Source organism: Astatotilapia calliptera, chromosome 7 (genome assembly GCF_900246225.1).
Source record: "Astatotilapia calliptera chromosome 7, fAstCal1.2, whole genome shotgun sequence".
Lineage (NCBI taxonomy): Eukaryota > Metazoa > Chordata > Actinopteri > Cichliformes > Cichlidae > Astatotilapia > Astatotilapia calliptera.
Window position 1 is genome coordinate 23,020,526 of NC_039308.1, and position 18,264 is coordinate 23,038,789.

General features: G+C 40.9%; 1 protein-coding gene across 2 annotated transcripts; it reads right to left on the bottom strand.

The window, feature by feature from the left end:
- Positions 1-16: 16 nt before the first annotated feature.
- On the bottom strand, positions 17-12,710 carry LOC113025737 (sushi domain-containing protein 2). 2 transcript variants are annotated; one of them, XM_026173839.1, is made up of 16 exons: positions 12,457-12,707; positions 11,941-12,139; positions 11,629-11,780; positions 11,361-11,528; positions 11,096-11,270; positions 10,506-10,707; positions 9,476-9,561; positions 7,876-8,144; positions 7,661-7,795; positions 7,396-7,551; positions 6,322-6,570; positions 3,618-3,801; positions 3,164-3,258; positions 2,903-3,082; positions 1,182-1,278; positions 17-1,042 (listed from the first exon to the last, which is right to left on the bottom strand). In XM_026173839.1, the coding sequence occupies exons 1-16, from the start codon at positions 12,518-12,520 to the stop codon at positions 1,006-1,008; spliced, it is 2,448 nt and encodes an 815-aa protein (XP_026029624.1). In that variant the 5' UTR covers positions 12,521-12,707; the 3' UTR covers positions 17-1,005. The 2 variants fall into 2 exon arrangements, with proteins under 2 accessions (XP_026029624.1, XP_026029625.1); XM_026173840.1 differs by lacking the exons at positions 17-1,042; positions 1,182-1,278; positions 2,903-3,082 and having other exon boundaries at positions 3,170-3,258; positions 3,622-3,801; positions 12,457-12,710.
- Between the last annotated feature and the right edge of the window lie 5,554 nt (positions 12,711-18,264).

An 18,264-nucleotide genomic window follows, 5' to 3' on the forward strand; every position in this document is an offset into this window, starting at 1 on the left:
AAGAATAAGATTCACCTTCTCATATTATATTTTAATACAGTTTAAAAACAGCCAACTGTATAAGAGAATTTATTAACATTTAAGAAATACACAACCAAGAAAGTGCAGCGTTTTCTTCTCTACATACACAATAGTTCAAATATTTATATTAGTTTTTGACATAAGAGGAGTGTTTAGGCAGTGGCAAGGAGCAGTTTGCTGGAGTTCATCAGTTTATCTAATAAACTGGGTGCTGTATTTTACTGAATGACTGAATGACATTAAAACAATACAAAACCCAAAAGAAATGCAACACAGTTTGACTTTTCAACACAAACGGAGGTTAAATGTGTTGCACTGTATGTAGATACTAACTGTGCAGAGGAACCTGTTCCCACAGGAGCAGCTAATCAACAGACAAAGCAACTGTTGGAGCCCCGAGTCCAACGAGTTGGTCGCCCGAGGACTGACAAACTTTAAATTGTCCAAAGTTTGCAATGGCAGTAGGAGAGACCTGACATCTATAAGGGGGACACACATAACTCCATCCAGCCCTGCTTCAAATACTGTTTAAACAAACCCAACAAGAGCAACTCAGCGACTATGAAGAGAAGTTATCTTATTGGGAGTGCTTAAAAATAGTGTTACACAACTACGTGCTGCTAATCAAGCCTTAAATATGGGAGCAGACACTTGTTTAACACATCAAACGTTTTCTTTTGTTTACCATAATTTAACTTAGCCAGCACAGGAGCCTGGTGTGTCCAGCTCTGCCTGAAATACCTGGGAGTCAGAATCACGACAACAGCAGTCAACTTATTAGTGTAGACAGGAGGCTGGAAGTATATAGAAGCTAGCAGTTATAGTATTAACAGTTCACATGCAGTCGACTTGGTCTTGGACATTGTTAATAAATAGACATAGCCTCTTCCATTTCTAGATTAATGTTTTACCCATTACCTGTTTAGCTAGATTAATGTTTAATCTACATTTATAGCTGTGTCATTGTGGATTCTCCCCTAAGCTCTAATGACTCTCTGTTTCTGCTGAGTGTTCATCTTTTCTGAAATTGAAAGGGATACAAAATAAAAGTTAACTCAACTTTCACTCAGCAACAGGTACTATAACATAATCCTGATAAAATGAGTGCATATCATCACTTTATTCATCCACTAATAAGATTAAGTAATATCTTACTGTACCTTTTACGTTTTCTGGAGTGGAGCACGATTACTGTTATGATCACAATTAGCGTCAGCGCTCCGATGACTGAACCAGCCACAATCCCTGTGGTATTACCTGAAGGCACAGATTTAAATGAGACTCTTTTCCCACTGAGTCAAGTTATCCAGGACAAATGGGGAAAAAATGGGACTTGATTGTTAAGTGTGTAAGAATCAAACAGGAACCACATGATTCAGAGTTTGATTTAGCTGAAGAACAAAGTAGAAAACATGATCTTTATATGTTTTTTAAAAAAAGGGTGCAAGTCTTATACGAGGGTATCATGTCCACAGTACAGATTTTGTATATTTGTGTGTTTGTTTTTTGTCCTCTCCAGCACACATCAAGTGCAACGAGACTTCTTGGAAAGATCTAAAAATAGCAACGGCACTGAAAATGATGCAACGGTGCATGAAAGGATGATCTTGAACACTAGACTGGCCAAAATTTCCTTCACTTTTCTACTTTGCTTTTTTGTATTGTTGTTGTTTTTACTTTTTTGTTCAGACAAAAGCATCTCAGCAACTATTCTGTAAATTGCTATTACAGACATTTGCAGGTCACAGATGAGAAATCCTGACTGTACCCTGACCTTTCATGTAAGAACATCAGCAGGCCAAATGCGTCATTATCAATAGAAAGATCTACAGCCTGACAATAAATCCTAATGGCTTTGGTAAACCTTTGGCCCTTGAAAGTTTGTAGGTTAGAAAATAATCTCCTGACAGGCATTATATGAGTTCAGTGAAATCTCTTTTGTTACTAGAGTTATTGCTCGTCCTCAGCTTTTATTTTTCTTCTAAAAAAAATTCTATCTGCTGCTGTACAGATGAGGAGAATCACCCTCCCCTTTGATGGCTGATATGGTGGAAAATCAATTCCAGATATTTAATTTTTGTGACCAGAAAAATTCAAACTGGTATCTCTAAGAGGATCGTGATGTGATGCTTTTACTTTTTCTATGCAAAAAACTGGGCTGTTAATTTAGGTTTTCGGTTTAGTCCTCATTCCTTTGAGAGCGGGATGCATGCACAATCTTTCCCATTCTTTGATTCGGCCTTTTCTGTGAAGACTTCTGTTTTTCATCAAATTTAGGTCATTGCCTGCATATTATCTGATTGAACTGGGTGCTGATAAATGCACATCTTGAATGTCTAATCCTATGAGTAACAATTAAAAGCCTTCAATATTTCCTTGGGAAGTTACAGGGCAAGTGTGAGCGCTGAAGCTGAGCTTTTTTTTTGCTTATTCGCAAGGTTTATAGTACAAATCCAAACAAGAAATACCGGCAATATATTACAGTTGAAGAAGTAAGAAGATGCACGTCTCTTAACATCTCTTTGCACTGCATGTTTGTAACTACTAAATAAGTAAATAAGTAATGAAAAGGAGGCCCGTGGTTAAAAAAAAAAAAAAAAAAAAAGGTAAGAGTGCTGCTACTTCTTCTGAGGTATTTTTCCAGTGACGCAATTTTTAAAATTAGGCATGTAATATGATTGATCAGATCCATCCTCGTGCTAAATCTTTGTTTTTACAATTTGACACGCTTGTATGAAAGTCATTTGATGATATTTTTGTGCATTTCACACTCCTGCTCAAAGACGGACACATTTGTCACCAATCATCTGTTGATTTCTGAAGATCAAAATCTTGCTATTTATTGATTTCATCATTTATTGATGTCATGATGTGTTCATACTGGAAGCCACGCAGCGTGTCTCCTCTCCAGACCACTGGCCGTCGGCCTGGCATAGTCGCAGTGCTGATCCTTTGAGATTGTAGCCCTCATTGCAGGAAAGCCGCACCTTAGCTCCTTGTAAGTAGGTGGTTCCCTCCTTTTTCCCGTTATCAGGTGGTGAAAGCCACCCACAGGATAATACTGCAAAGTATGACAATGTCATACCAAGTGGTACATAATAAATAATGGAATATCTTTTGGATAATTTTTAAAGCTTTTTACCTGGTTTTAGATCCTCTACAAGAGAAACATGACTCTGGAAAGACATTCTCGTAGCATTTCCGATTCCTGGACTACGACCTACCAGGATGTCATACCTACAGCACATAAGCAAAGATCAGAAAATGAGATTTTATGTCTTTTAACAAGTTGTGCCATATACCATATTATTTCCCAGAACGCTACTCAGTATTTCTCATGTATTCCTGTGTGTGGCAGACAGTCAATGTGTAGTTTTTACACCCAGTGGAGGATAATATAATTGATGCACTGTACGTGTGACATCATCAGTGTGTTAGTAGCCGAATTAAACTTTATGTGCAAAATTAGCACACATTTATTTAACCGTTTAACATTTACTGACATATCTGAAGCAGATATGCTTCATAAAAACATTACACTTACATTCAGTTTGTTATTATAATAATAGAAGGCTAATCAAAGTTTTCACTCATACCTACAGAATTGAGAGCCTCCTCCGGAGCATATCGTTGCTGCCTGATTGGCGAGTGGATCATCTGGACTCTCAGGAACCAAAAACACTGGAATAAAACTGGTGTCATGTCTGGGGGCACGGTAATATGTTTCCAACAAGTATTCTGAATCATAGGTAAACAAGGCAGACTCATTGGCTATTGCCCCTGTAAGACAAAAACAGAGCTTTACCTTCATTTCCCACCACAAATATCATAGAAAAACATGCTCTAAGTATTAAAGCAGACACAACCCCTGACAGAGAGCATTATCACAAAAAAACTGATGGATTTAATTCATGTGACATCTTTTGGGGATTAAAAATGAAACCAACCACCACCTACCACAAAACTGCAGTTCCTTGGATGACCACTTGAGGTTAGTCTTTTTGCCTAATTTTGCCATCAAAGCAACAGGGGTGATTTCTTTTAAATAATGACATAAACGTTAGGGTTGATGTCTAGTTGACTGCACTAACCGACGGTTAAAGAAGTCTGTGTTCCAGTTTCCTTGATTGAAATTTCAGAGTTTTATTTTTATATTACTTTGTCAGTATCTGTCTATGTGCGATGCACTTTGCTAACCAAGCTTTCTGCTGTTTTCATGAAAGCTAGCATTGCACTCTACACTCCTGCCTAACAAAAACTGACTGGGTCAATAAACTTCTCAGGTAAGTGTTTACAGCGGTCAGGACAGTAAGCTGCATCTCCACATTCTTCTACAGGGGCAGGAAGTATCGTTGTAACCACAGCTATTGCCCCCTTGTGGCAAGTTTAAAGCACTTCGACACTGATCACACTTATCAGACCCGGGGCCCGTTCTTCGTACGTTGCTTACTACATCCAAGATCAAATGACACATCCAAGATCAAATCATCGCGCTAACCGTGAGCTCGCTAATCCGGTTCCCCGAACACACCTGCTGTTGACGATTACTACAGCTGGACGCAGGAATGTGACATCACTGGGTGTCGTAAAAGGGGCTACGCATCGATAGTAGAAACATTGATCGGCAACCCGCTGATTGGTCGGCGAAAATGTCGAAGGGGCGTGCTCGGTATTTTCCGGCAGCAGAGCAAGAACTCATGAGTGAGGGATTTCAGGAGTTTCAGAGTTTAATTAAAACGCAAGGGAACACTGCAAAGGCTGCAAAAGCAAGGAGAGAGGGCTGGCAGAAAGTTGCTGACAAATCAAACTCGTAGGTAATTTAATAATAATAATAATAATGGATTGGATTTATATAGCGCTTTCCAAGGCACCCAAAGCGCTTTACGATACCACTATTCATTCACTCCCACATTCACACACTGGTGGAGGCAGCTACGGTTGTAGCCAGGCTGCCATATCGCGCCATCGGCCCCTCTGGCCAACACCAGTAGGCGGTAGGGTAGATCTATCATATGACACTATATTGTCCAATATCATATGGCATTATATTATATTATAATATGTTATATTATATCCCCTTTCACATTAGAGCCACAACAGGACCCACAAGAACATGGGAACAAGTAAAAGTGGAATACAGGAGTATTCTACAGAATGGTAATATTTATCTCTTAGATTGCTTTGCGTCTCTTGGCAAGGTAATACTGGCCTGTAATACTCTGTTAGTTTGTTCATAACAGCAACCAAGAAAAGGGCAGAGGAAAAAAAGACAGGTGGTGGTCCTGCACCCCCTCGTCAACAAGTTGGTTAAGTAAATAATACCCTCACGGGAATATCGATATCTCTCTATGAGCACACTGTCGCGCTGAGCTAAAGGATCCTGTCTATCCCGCAATATACGCTGAATTCTGAGGACTCTCCTTATCAATCTTGCACCTTCCGCAATGGGTTGGTCGCGTATACGGACAGGACATGGCTGCGACAGGCTTCCCAAATCCACCTTCGCTTTTATAGCCGTGGTCTCTCATCTTGATTACACGAAGTAATTTACAATTACTACTCTGAAATATGAATTACATCTGTAATAATCACATACATGTAATAGAATGTTAATAGTTCATTTCCCTTTTTTAGGAAATGACCTGTATGTATCTGTGTGACATCAATAAAAGGATCAAGTGCTGCATTATCTTTAGTTACATTGATAATATTTATTTATGGTGAAACAGTGGAGAAATATCGCTGTTGCTTTCGTATAAATGAAGTGGACATACCTGCGTGGCCGCGATCTAATCCTGTTTACATAAAGTAAACCTGCTCCCGAGCAGGTTTACGCTTACGGCTCTGTTGCTATGACAGCAAGTCCCGGATGAGCTTCGGGGAACCGACTGATCCAGGATCACGCGAAATCGTCAACAATCTAATCCGGCTAACCTACTTAGCGAGGTACGAAGAACGGGCCCCTGGAAGATATGTTCAGGTTTTATGTTTATGTTTATTGTGATATCACAGTGGAAAGGTCTCGCTGTCACAGGCTGAGAGCATGGGTGCAACTTGGACAGATTCACCCGTTAACATGCATATCTTTGGGAGGAACTGGAGTACCCAGAGGAAACCCTGCACAGGACTCCATTCTGTGAGGCGACAATGAAAACCACTCTATCCCTGTACCAGTGCTGTTCTGTCTTTCAACCACCTCAAATCTTAGATTTGCCAACTGTTACCCTTCCTTCAGAAAAATTAAGTAACAATAGCAGTTTTCCCACAAATTAGTGATGTAAAGGTTTAGCGATTTCTTACAGCTGGCCCCAAAGCTGAACAGCTCCTCTGGATTGCTGGAGTTCTGCACAACACTCCCATTGCTGAAAACAAGGTCATCTTTGGCATCACCATTCATCTTTCCCAAAAGTCCAAGAGTGGCATCTTTAAAATCCTCTGGCAGGAGCACAGTGGTTGTCATGGTTCCCTCTCTCTGTCGGACTTCCACCCCGGCTCCAGAGGGAAACATCACAGTCACATTTGTAGACGTAGGAGAAAACAGAAATGCACCTACGAGAGAATAAAAGACAGGTTGTGCCATTAAAACAGTGCTTTATAGATTTCTGCAGTGTTGGAAGAAGTACTCAGCCTTTACTTATATAACATATAAGACAGCACCTGATATAAGTATATGGCTGTTATCCCTTTCGAGGTGGTTGCCTTGAGCCTCTTACATTTAAGTCACTCCATGCAAACACCAACCGTTCAAAATGAAATTCATACAGGAGTCACATGAGTTTTAAAGGACAGCTACTGAGCAAATATTGTGTTGGCGTTGCTGTTTCAATGCACTGCGAGCCACTGCACATTTGCAGATCTCCACAATGGCTTGCCTCACAGTGGAGGACATTTGGGCTGGCTGTTGTCCTTCATATGTCAAGACGTTGCAGAAGAGGTCAGCACTGATGGGGAGCAGTTTCACTGTTCACAAACTTGTACATGTTGAAATAATAAGGAAGATGCTCCTGGTCAGGCTCTAGACCTCATGCTCCTTCATAATAATAGTCAGTGTCATAGCTGTACACGCAAGGCCTCAAGGCCTTCGACACAGAAGCTGATGTTTTTTCTCCACACAAGTATGAACTTTTTGATTTCGCCGTGTGAAACCTGTGAATTCAAATCTTTACAGAAGAAAGCGTAAAACTGGGTTTTTAGCAAACTGATATTGAAAGTAAAATCAGCTGCACAATAGAAAACACAATGTTACAAGAGTACGAGAGCCCACAAGTACACTCACTTCCAAAGAAAATGTTTGGAGTGAATACAGTTTTTAAAAGGGTTCCAAATAAAACCAGTTTGTTTCATCATGAGGAATAAGATAAATCAGTTTCTCACCGTATAAGTCCATCCAGGTCTGCTCAGTAAATGAGAGCGTTTTCTGGTTGAGCAGCACTTCGAGGTCACTGTTACCACTGACCAGCCGTACCTCGATGATGTCAGAGGACGCTTCTCTCATAGCAACAGATGACAGCTTTGTGGCGTTGGTTGTTTCTAATAGTGGTATAATCAGGTAAATAAACTGCTGTAATAGTTTTCTTCTTCAGTGACAGCATTTGTGGAGCATTGTTCACAGTGGTAGTGTTAAAGTTCACTGGCTCACCCGTCACAGGCTCTGTTCTGCCTTGGATTGTCAGCTGCTTTTCCGCTGATATCACCAAAGTGTATTCCCCTTTGCCGTTGAAGGAGTAGCTAGTGCCGTCAAATGTTATGAAGTGAGGGTCTCCAAAGACCACAGCTGACATTAAACACACAACAAAAATAAAGACACTAAAAACGAATCTTGTGAAACACGCTGTAATACCAGGGCTAACTCACCTGACTGGGGGGACTTGTAACGCCTGCAGTCACTGGAGGGCCGGTGTTTGAAGTAGTAATGGCAGTTGTCAGACCAGAGGCAGCAGTAATAGAAGCTGAGGACATCGTATATCCAGTGAGACTGTCCAGGGATTCGAGGAGGTTTCTTGTAAGGAGGTGAACCCCAGTCATGCGCTCGGTCTGGAGTACTACCCCCAATCGAGTCTGCTGTCAGGACCTGAGTGCCGGTGCTGTCGTAGCAGCACTGCTGTCCTGCTCCGTACTTGGGACTGTGGACAAATTTCCCAAACAGTGTCAGTAAAATCTGTTAAAGCCAAAGGCAAAAAAACCCAATTTAAACAAGACTCCACAGTCATTCTAGTGGGCAGCACAAGCTTATAACAAGAACATAATACTGCATGATACTGTTTTTAACATATCTGACTTTTTTTCTAGAGTGTTGGCATTTTTTTACATGCGTGAATAAATAATAAGCTAAAAAGGAAATTCTGAGAATTTTCTAAATATGTATTTATAAATCCAAATGCAAGACTATGTTTCTCTAATACATACAGTATGATGACCACTTTTTAGGCCAAAACACAAAACGTTTTGTGTATTTTTAGGTGCAATCTTAAAAATGTAACCAACAGAAATAAACTTTGCACTAATCTAATTAATGAGACAGGAGAATAGGAGCGACACAAACTGATCCAACGTTGAAAAATCAAAAATTCAACTCAAACAAACCAAGTGCAAGTTAGACAGTGAGTAGGAGTTTGTTTGCAATGTTTGATCAATAAAGTAACCTCAAAAATAAGCTACTGTACAACAGAGGTGTGCGTGTGATCATAAATAAAGATTTTGCCACAAAGACTAGACATAGTCTAGACTGGATATAATAGAAAATATTATATTCTCGGAATGCATGACACTGACTGTATCTGGCGAGGATGATATACATGTGTGTGTTTCATTAACATAATAAGAATTACTCTGAATTCACTCTCACACACTGGTGGAGGCAAGCTACAGTTGTAGCCACAGCTGCCCTGGGGCAGACTGACAGAAGCGAGGCTGCCATATCGCGCCATCGGCCACTTTGGCCAAAACCAGGCAGTAGGGTAAAGTGTCTTGCCAAGGACACAATGACCAGGACAGAGAGCCCAGGGATCGAACCAGCGACCTTCCGGTTACAGAGGCACTTCCCAACCCCCTGAGCCACAGTCACCCCAACTGTTGCGCATTTATTGAGTAGGACTATAGTTAGTCATTTAGCTAGTTAGTTATAATTATGGGTTATGGGCTATGGTTAGTACCTACATCAAAACTTAACTGGTGTAATGCATGATGTTTAACTGCAGCGCCCTGACAGTAAGTGGATATATGGTAATGAAAGTACAAAGTGTACTACTGCTCACTATCAGCCCAAATATAAAAATAAACAAGTGAAAACATGAGCCCTATTTTGTTATATGATTTGTTTTAACTTAAAACAAATACTTTAAAATGAAAAAAAAAACTTTATTCTGCACATATGCTACGTATTTTCCTAATTCGAATGCATATGTAGGGTTTAAAATACTTGAACTCTGGGCACCACTCTAACCAGAAGACTCACCTGGCTTGTATAGCCCTCACACAGTGAACACTCCCAGGATGGTAGGTGCACACACTCCCTTTCTCTATATCACACCCATAGTCAGTCTGAGGAGAAAGATAAAATGTCTGTGACCTGGCAGCCAAATGTGCAATTCACTGTGATCACGTGTTCACTGTAACTTTGAAAACATATCCCATGTCTGGCTTATTGTTGAAAAAATGGAGATGTTATGTTGCAGTTTGTGAATAACTTTCTATTGTGCAACCTGAAGTAAGGAGATCAGCTTCCCGTTTGAAAATAGCAAGTGCTGTGGATGATGGGTAGAGGTGTTGTAACCCAGTCCAGAAGCTTAATTCTTCCATGAACAATAAAACCATACAAATTTTTGATTATATTATAACATCCTTATTTGTGAGGCAATAACATCTGAAATGTTCAGCTTTCATGTTCTCATAAATAATTAAGAGAGACCTTCATAAACTGATAAGCAATGACCATTTACAAACGATAACAGCTACTGATAATCATCATAGACATGTGAAGTAATTACACACGTTTAGTTTCTGCATTAAAAATCTAAACTGCTGATGATCTCTCAGTCCCCTAAATCCCAAATATATTTTTTAGGCTTTTTTTAGTTCCAGCTTCTATGCATGAGGTTTTTTTTCCAGTGTCTCTCTTCATCTCTTTGTCCAGTGTTCAGTTCATTTGTGTTCAGTGTTTCTATTTATTCCCATGTTTTACTTTGTTTCCCATGCATTGTTTTTGGTTTTACTTCCTGCCTGTTATTTACCTTAACTGTGTTTTGCTGTGTTTAGTTTCCCTCCCGTTTCCACTTAGCTCGTTACCTCGTGTGTATTTATAGCCTCAGTTTGACTGTGTTCTTTGTTTTGTCTGTTAGGTTCTCATGCGTTCTCCATTGTGCTTCCTTTTTACTGTCTGTAGTTGTTCCCTTCTTCCTTAGCAGTTGGACTTAAAAAGTACAGTTTTTGCATTGCTGTTACAAATGTGTGCAACCAAGTTTTTATTTTCTGCTCCTCTCACTTACATGAAACCTGCCTGTGTCTGCTCTCGCTTGAGCCAGCGTGCAGGGGCAGTCTATGATCTCACTGAGGAAGTTGGGCAGCTGATTTTCCAGCTCGTCCCATGCCAGACATTTATCCAGGGCCCAGCCTGCTGAGTCCTTCCTGAAATTCTCCTCCAGATGCCACGCCAGAGCGTGATCCTCGGTCCACGCTGCCTGGACATTCCTGAGCATAACCAACAGAACTTTTTGTACACCTCAATTGTAAAAGAGATATTACATGTAGAAATTAAATTTTTAGACTTAAATATTTTTCAGGCTTCAACTTGTAGGATTTAGGGCATTCTTTTGGCAGAGGTGAAATTTATATCCATGTATAATTTCTTTTGTGTATAATCAAACATAATATGTGTATTCATTACTTTAGAAATATCAGAAAGCACACACCAAAGACTAGAGGCTTTTTTACATTTAGAAAAGGAGGGTGAAAGGAACCTATCCCCATTCGCCACACAGTGGAACACTAAATGCTAATAAATATTGATCTTTGGACGATGAAAATCCTTAATCATTAAAACAGTCGCCTATATACCACAGAGAGTGTTTGCACGTACCACATGCCGTCAGGATGGCTGCTGGAGCTGACGCGCACAGAGCCGAGCTCCGAAGATGAAAAGCTGTTCTCTGCTGGTTTGGGCAAAAAGCTGAAGGAGCCATTATTAGGATGATCCTTTGCAAGAGAGTATAAATAATGCCATTCACCCAGCCAGTACTCTGTATAGGGCTCTCCTACAGAGAAACACTGTGGTTAAAATCATGTATTTCTCCAGTCAACAAACTCATGTGAGCTATAAAGTGTATGTAGAGAATTTCACCAACCTGTTTCCCTGTATCCCCAAAGCTCTATATTGACCTTTTCTGCTCTTACTAAAGAGGTATTCCACGTCATCTCAAGAGTGCCTCCAACATTAGGTGTGCCATAGTACTGCCATTTTGTTGAGTTGTCCAGAATCGCCTTGAACTTAGAATCTAGCTTACCGGTATGAACTGCAACAGCACAAAAAATCATGGTTAATGTGATCTCCATATCAAATGGAAACTGATGGGTTCTAATAACACCCGTAAGAGTATCTAGCGGGTATTATACCTGAAAGCCAAGTTCCGGCTCTAGTGAATGTAGTGCCATTGTCTGATGAAATCTCAAAAGGAATCCATCCTGTTTCATATAACAGCGGGGAGATACAATGGCCTGTCCCTCCGTCATCCACATATCCCACCGTACTAATGTTGCCATTGAACCTGCCATAATAAAAGAATGATTAGCAGGGTTCTGATCTGTATTTAAACTCTTTAATGTTAACATAAATAACACAGTTGTCCATGAAAGTCCATTGGATTCGGTTATTTTACATGAATAAAATGTTCACTTATAAGCTCTACAGAACTACAGATGTCTTACCTGCATTCAATCTCTGAAGCCGTTTCGAAACTTGCATCAAGTATAATAAAATCTGTGCCACCGAAAAGAGACCCAGAATATGGAGATATATCCACGCAGTACTCTTTATAGTCTGCGCAACAGTTCGCCAGAGATGTGCATGTAGTGTGGCATGAACATGAGTCCAAGTTTTTCCCACAGTTCTTTTCACATGTTTGTCCTGTTCAAAATAAATGACAGAAGCTCAGGTGTGGAGTCTTGTGTGAAAGAAAAGGCAAAATATTCCACTCTAACATGTGGATTAAAGTGTTGATTCAGCTGATTTGGCTCATTATCGAACATTATGATGGATTCACGAAATATTTTAATCAGTTTTACATTATTTTGTTATAGTAAAGTTGTATCATTTAAAATATATAGGCTTTTTTGTGAGAACTGTTGTTGCAAATTTACTACTCACTACATCATGATTGAAAACCAGAGACCGCACATTTCTTGATGAAGTTGTTATATATATATATCATACAGTGCACTTACCTGACGTGCTGGAGATGCATGAAAACAGAAGGGCAACTATTACAGCTGTGAACCTTCCCATCATGACAGAGCCAAACTGTCAGCCAAGATTTCGACTACACACTCCTGGCTGCTGTTTTACTTTTGTCCCACATATATATATGCTCAGTATTTTTCTAAACCTTGGACCTTTGATAATCTGCGTGTACAAGCATCTGTTTAATCATCAACAACTGGATAACATTTAAGGCTTAACCTTCATGTGCCTCCTTTCAACGATGTCTCGCGTCACACTAATCACACTTGAAAAGATTTATAGTCACATTTAGCTAAAGATACAATGCATCTACAGATATGGAGATATAAAAGAACAAATGTTAACCATCTTCAATAAAACACAATAGAGTATTTTAGTTAGTGGTTCTCTAGTGCGGGCCTCTAGTGGTGGGGCAAAGTGCCTCTGCAAGAGGGCGTGAAATAAAGTAAAATAAATAACTGATCAAGGGAGAATAAACAAAGAGTTTGCTAATGGTATCTTGCTATTTATTTCATATTTACACGTTTACAAATGATTAATACAAAAATTGGGTTTGGGGGCATGAACCCACATGAACATCACAGCCTGCAATTAAACTAACTTACTAACTAACTGAAACAGTTTTATGCATCCTGATGTGCCAGAATCTTGAACCACAGTTCACAGACAGACAGTTTTATAGTACAGTGGTCCCTCGTTTATCGCGAGAGTTACGTTCTAAAAAAATAACCCGCGATAGGTGAAATCCGCGAAGTAGCCAACTTTATTTTTTACAATTATTATAGATGTTTTAAGGCTGTAAAACCCCTCACTACACACTTTATGCACTTTTCTCAGACAGACATGAACATTTTCACGCTTTTCCCTCTTGTTTAAACACTCTCAAAGTTCATGTCACGGTCTGGCTGGGGCAGACCGTATGTGTTGCAGAGGAGGACTCAAACGCAGACCAAAACGTGGTGTGGATTAACAAAACAAGCCGTTTATTGAGGTTAGCAACGAGGGTACAAAATAATAGGGCATCGGTGAAAACTAAACAATAACCTAAACTGGGAGAACTAATAACAAAACATGAAAAACCTTAACCATAGTGAACTGACATGGGTACCTGGAGATGAGACATGGATGAGCAGACGACCTGACAATGGCATGAAGAAAACAAAAGGCTTAAATACAGACATGAGGTGATCAGGGGAAGTGGCGACACATGGGGGAAAACAGCTGACAGACATAAACCTAATGACAGGACCGGGGCCCTGTTTCAGGAAGCCGGTTTGGAAAACTCAGAGTGAAAAACGACACTCACGGTTGAGTAACCCCGAACTGTCCAACTCGGAATATTCCGTTCCAGAAAGGCTGATAACAATTAGTTCAATCAAGGCGGAGTTGCTTTAACCCCAAGTGAAGCGCGCGGACGAGGATACATAAAGCCCTGATAAGCGGAGCACAGATTAAGCGAGTCACCATGGAGACGAAGGGAAAGAAGGCGCGGTCAATGTATTTCACAGCGCTTGAGGCCGAAATTCTGATGGCAGCATATGCTGATAACATGCAAATTTTGCGGAAAAAAGTAACACAGCCACAGCTGCAAAAGCATGCATGGCAAAACATAGCCGACAGAGTCAATGCGTGAGTGTTAATTTAAACATTGATCGAGGGATTTCCACCCATTTAACACGTTATTTTATCATATGTTATTTTATTTGTTATTTTATACATTTTATTTTGTGATGTGATGTGAGCGCAGGTGCAACCCAACAGGCCCCAAACGTGCCTGGCAGCAAGTAAAAATGAAATATAAAAATATAGTCCAAACAGGTAAGGTGTAATTGTATTATGAGCCATAGTGCTTGGTCTGTTTGTCCGATGTAAATCAATTGCAGTTAGAGGCTACATTAATTTTCTTTCTGTAAGCACTTATTGAAATTATCTGAGCACATTACAAGTACATATTTGCTTACTCTGTATGCTCAAATGTGACCCGTTATAGCCAACAGAAAAAAAGCGGAGGCCCGAAAAACAGGTGGGGGTCCTCCACCACCACCACTCACAGAGGCTGAGCAGTTGGCCCTCAGCCAAAACAGTGGGCGCCCTGTGGCTGAAGGCATCTCTGCGGGGACATCCTCTGAGGCAATAACCCCGCAAGACACAAGTGCCTACATAGGGGGTAAATTCAAAATAATACATGATGTGCATACATCCTTTCTTCACAGTCACCTTTGCAGTGCTACTCATTCATTTGATAAACTCTTTACCATAATGAATTATTTTGTAGTCAAGTTATTTTCCTACTGATTTTGCCTTCCCTCAGTCTTGGTTGTCTCTGAAAGCATACTGACAATGAAGTGTAAGGTGCTTGGTATGTTTGTTAATTGCCATTTGGTCCCTTGTAAGTTATAAGTGACCTGTATAAACCTCATATTCTATCAGTTGATGGTGATGGTGTACTGCATCTGGTGCAGCCTCCTGTTGAGCCAGACCAACATGCAGTTGTGAGTAATACTCCACAGATTATATGAGTTTACAGTAGAACAGCAATGTTGTCTATTTCTTTACTACACGAAAATAATGAAGAAACATTGACAGCTGTTACAGAGGAGGAAGCAACAGAGACACTTTATGAGGTTTACATCTTTTAATACTTTGTGTACAGGAAACACAGGTGACCAATAAAGCCAGTTGAACAAAAAATCTGTTTATTCTTCTTTCAACATGTTGAGGTGATGGGTCAAAAGAAATGATTGTGACATATGGTGTCTCTGACTGCTCTTCCATCTTGTATGTCCGTGGGAGGGTCAGGATGTTCATGGTTTGGATCACTGCTGATGTTTGGTTCAGAAGGACAGTGTTCTCCTCTAATTGTGGCAATGTTGTGAAGAATCACACATGCCACAATAATGTCACATGCCCTTTCTGGGGTGACCCTGAGTCTTTGCAGGCACTGGAACCGGGCCTTAAGCATTCCGATAGTCATTTCAATTCTGGCTCTTGTCCTGCAATTAGCCAGATTATATCGCTGCTGTGGGCCCGGTTCAGGGTCAGGGTAAGGGGTAAGCAAATAGGGTAAACATGGATACCAAACAAGTAGCCAGTGAACTCTCCTAAGACAGAAGGGTACACTTCAGTTCAAATGTCCCTGAAGCAATTGGTCTTTATATATTTTAAAGTATTCTCAACTCACCATGTCCAAATTTTGTGCTCAGTGTACATTCACGGAATATTTGTGAGTCATGGACAGAGCCTGGCCACTTGGCTTCCACATTTGTGATAATGTTGGCAGCATCACATATGATCTTCACAGTGCAGAGAACACAAATTAGCATCCATTACTATGATGAAATAATTTGTTAGTTTGAAATGCTACAGGGAACTATGTACCTGTACATTAATGCTGTGGAAAGACTTCCTGTTCACATAGTCTCCTTCATTTACTGAAGGAGCAATGATTGGAATGTGAGTGCCATCTGTACAGCCAATCACGCCTGGGAACCCTGAAAATAAATGTGCAATTTAAGTAGTAGTCCAAGTATCACCACATCATAAATTAAGTTTTGTTCATCCTGATACCTGCAATTTTGTGGCATCCCTCTTTGATAAATCTTGTGGGTCTATGACCGGGGAACACCACAGACGAGTACAGGAGACGTTTCAGTGCAACTGTAACATTCCTGACTGCCCGACAGACGGTAGCCTTGGAAACGTGCTCAGCGTCACCAATATTATACAGAAAGCTCCCGTTTGCAAAAAACCGAAGTGCAATACAAATAATATGTACAGAACTGAGAGCATGTCCGCGATGTGTCACATGCGTAATATATGGCCTGAGGATGTTATCCAAATAAATTATAGATTGTGCTGAGAAACGGTAACGTTCGCACAGAAAATCATCAGGAAATGATAAAATGTCCAAACGCGATCTGATCACTCTCTCCCGGCGGAGAGCTCTGCGGAGAATTTGGGCTTCACGATCTACTGGCTCTTCAAGGAAGGGGCACGCCATGTCTGACACTTCCTACAGTCAGGTTTCCGACAAAGGGGCGGAGACAGTCAGGGTTAGTTGTAGTAAACCTGCTAGGGAGCAGGTTAGCTTCACGGCGTGTGTCGTCATAGTGACTCACTCAGGCTTCAGCTGAACTCGCTTTGTGAAACCGAAAAACCAGAGTTTTCGTTAACTCAGGGTATACTTACTCAGTTTTTCCACTAAACCGGCTTCCTGAAACAGGGCCCAGGAGAGGAAAGCTAAATACAATAAACAAAGAACACATGACATTGTCAGAATAAAACAGGAAATACTAAAACATGACAACACAACTTAACAGACCTAATATGTGATGAATAAATACAAAACCCCAAAACATAGAAAACCCAGGAACAATAACTGCCTAAACTAAAGGCAGATAGGAAATAACACAAACTAAATCACATAACAAAATGAGACAAATACAAACATGAACTCAGAGCGCTGGGTCAGAGACCCAGCCTGTGACAGTTCAAACCTTTGTAGAAAATTAAGTCCAGTATTATAGAATGAAACCAAAAACACCCGCAGGTGCCTTTGACGGTGCAAAAATGTTTCATCGACATTGTTGTGTTTGTTGGGGAGAAAACTTACAAACACACAGTACAGCACTTCAGAGTCACACTGCTAGCGATCAAAGATTTATGTAAATTTGACAAGCTGAACGCGCTCTGTACTGTGCAGGAGACACGGCACGAGATTGATTGACAGTGGTCTACAGCCAATCAGGACGCAGAACACAAAGCGCTGTAAAATAAGGAAAGAAAGGGAAAGAAAAAGCATGAAAAATTGCGCACAAAATATCCGCGAAACAGCGAGGCCGCGAAAGGTGAACCGCGCTATAGCGAGGGACCACTATAAACGCAGTAGCTGTAAAACTGCTGTAGGGTCATGAGTCCTCCAGTAGAGGGAGCTCCGGCCTTTGGAGTTATCACACTGACGCACATTAATGACCAGGAAGTCAAGCTGGTCCAGTGGCCTCCTAGACTTCTTCAGTCTGCGTGATGTTATCATTGTGTTGATAATAAGTTATTATCAAAGCTGCCTGACCAATGTTTTTCATTAGCAATTTAGCAAAGTTGATGGTGGTGGTGTGTCTGTGTGAGTGAAAGACGGAGAGGGAGAGCGAGCGACAGAATTTCTGTTATAACCTTCATTTTATGGACGCACAGTGTGAGCACTCAGGTCGCATCAGAGCATCGGGCCGTATAGTGTGAGACCCTGCATCGTGACCTATGAACTTCTAACCCCTGCGAGTCAATCGTACAGTTTGAGCAGGAGCTGAATCGCGCGACTGAAAAAATCGCACAGTGTAAGCCCAGCATAATACGGCGGGGTCCCTGTCGGCTGGTAGCCGAAAAATAGCTCTACTTTGTTGTGTGGGTCAACTTTTCTTGCGACAGACAGAGAGAGGCGTTGAAAGGCTGCTCCAACGGAACTTGTTGTTTTCGGAGGAAAACACGAACACAGTGTACAGTCGAGTCTTAATAGCTTACTTACAACTGGGCTCGTCAGGCACTCTTCTTGGCTGCAGTGGTTATTATTATATTTACATGCTTCCAGCTCCCGTTTTTGCTCGATGACTGCTCGTACCTTTCCACTCCCCTTTTTCTCCCTCCTAGCGCTCACAGACACATAACGTGTATGGCAGTCCATTCTCCCTGCAGCACGGACTACACTGCCCATGATGCTACATTCTTTAGAGCTATGCTTGTAGCATTCTGCCTGTTAGCTTAGCACAACAACAACAACAACAACGAAAAGGCGCTCTCTC

Coding starts and splice junctions, on each gene's coding strand:
- LOC113025737 (XM_026173839.1), bottom strand. CDS start 12,520: ATGATGGGAAGGTTCACAGCTGTAATAGTTGCCCTTCTGTTTTCATGC. Junction 3,083..3,163: donor TGTAGAGGATCTAAAACCAG/GTAAAAAGCTTT, acceptor CATACTTTGCAG/TATTATCCTGTGGGTGGCTT. Junction 1,279..2,902: donor GACACGCTGCGTGGCTTCCA/GTATGAACACAT, acceptor CTGTGCCTTCAG/GTAATACCACAGGGATTGTG.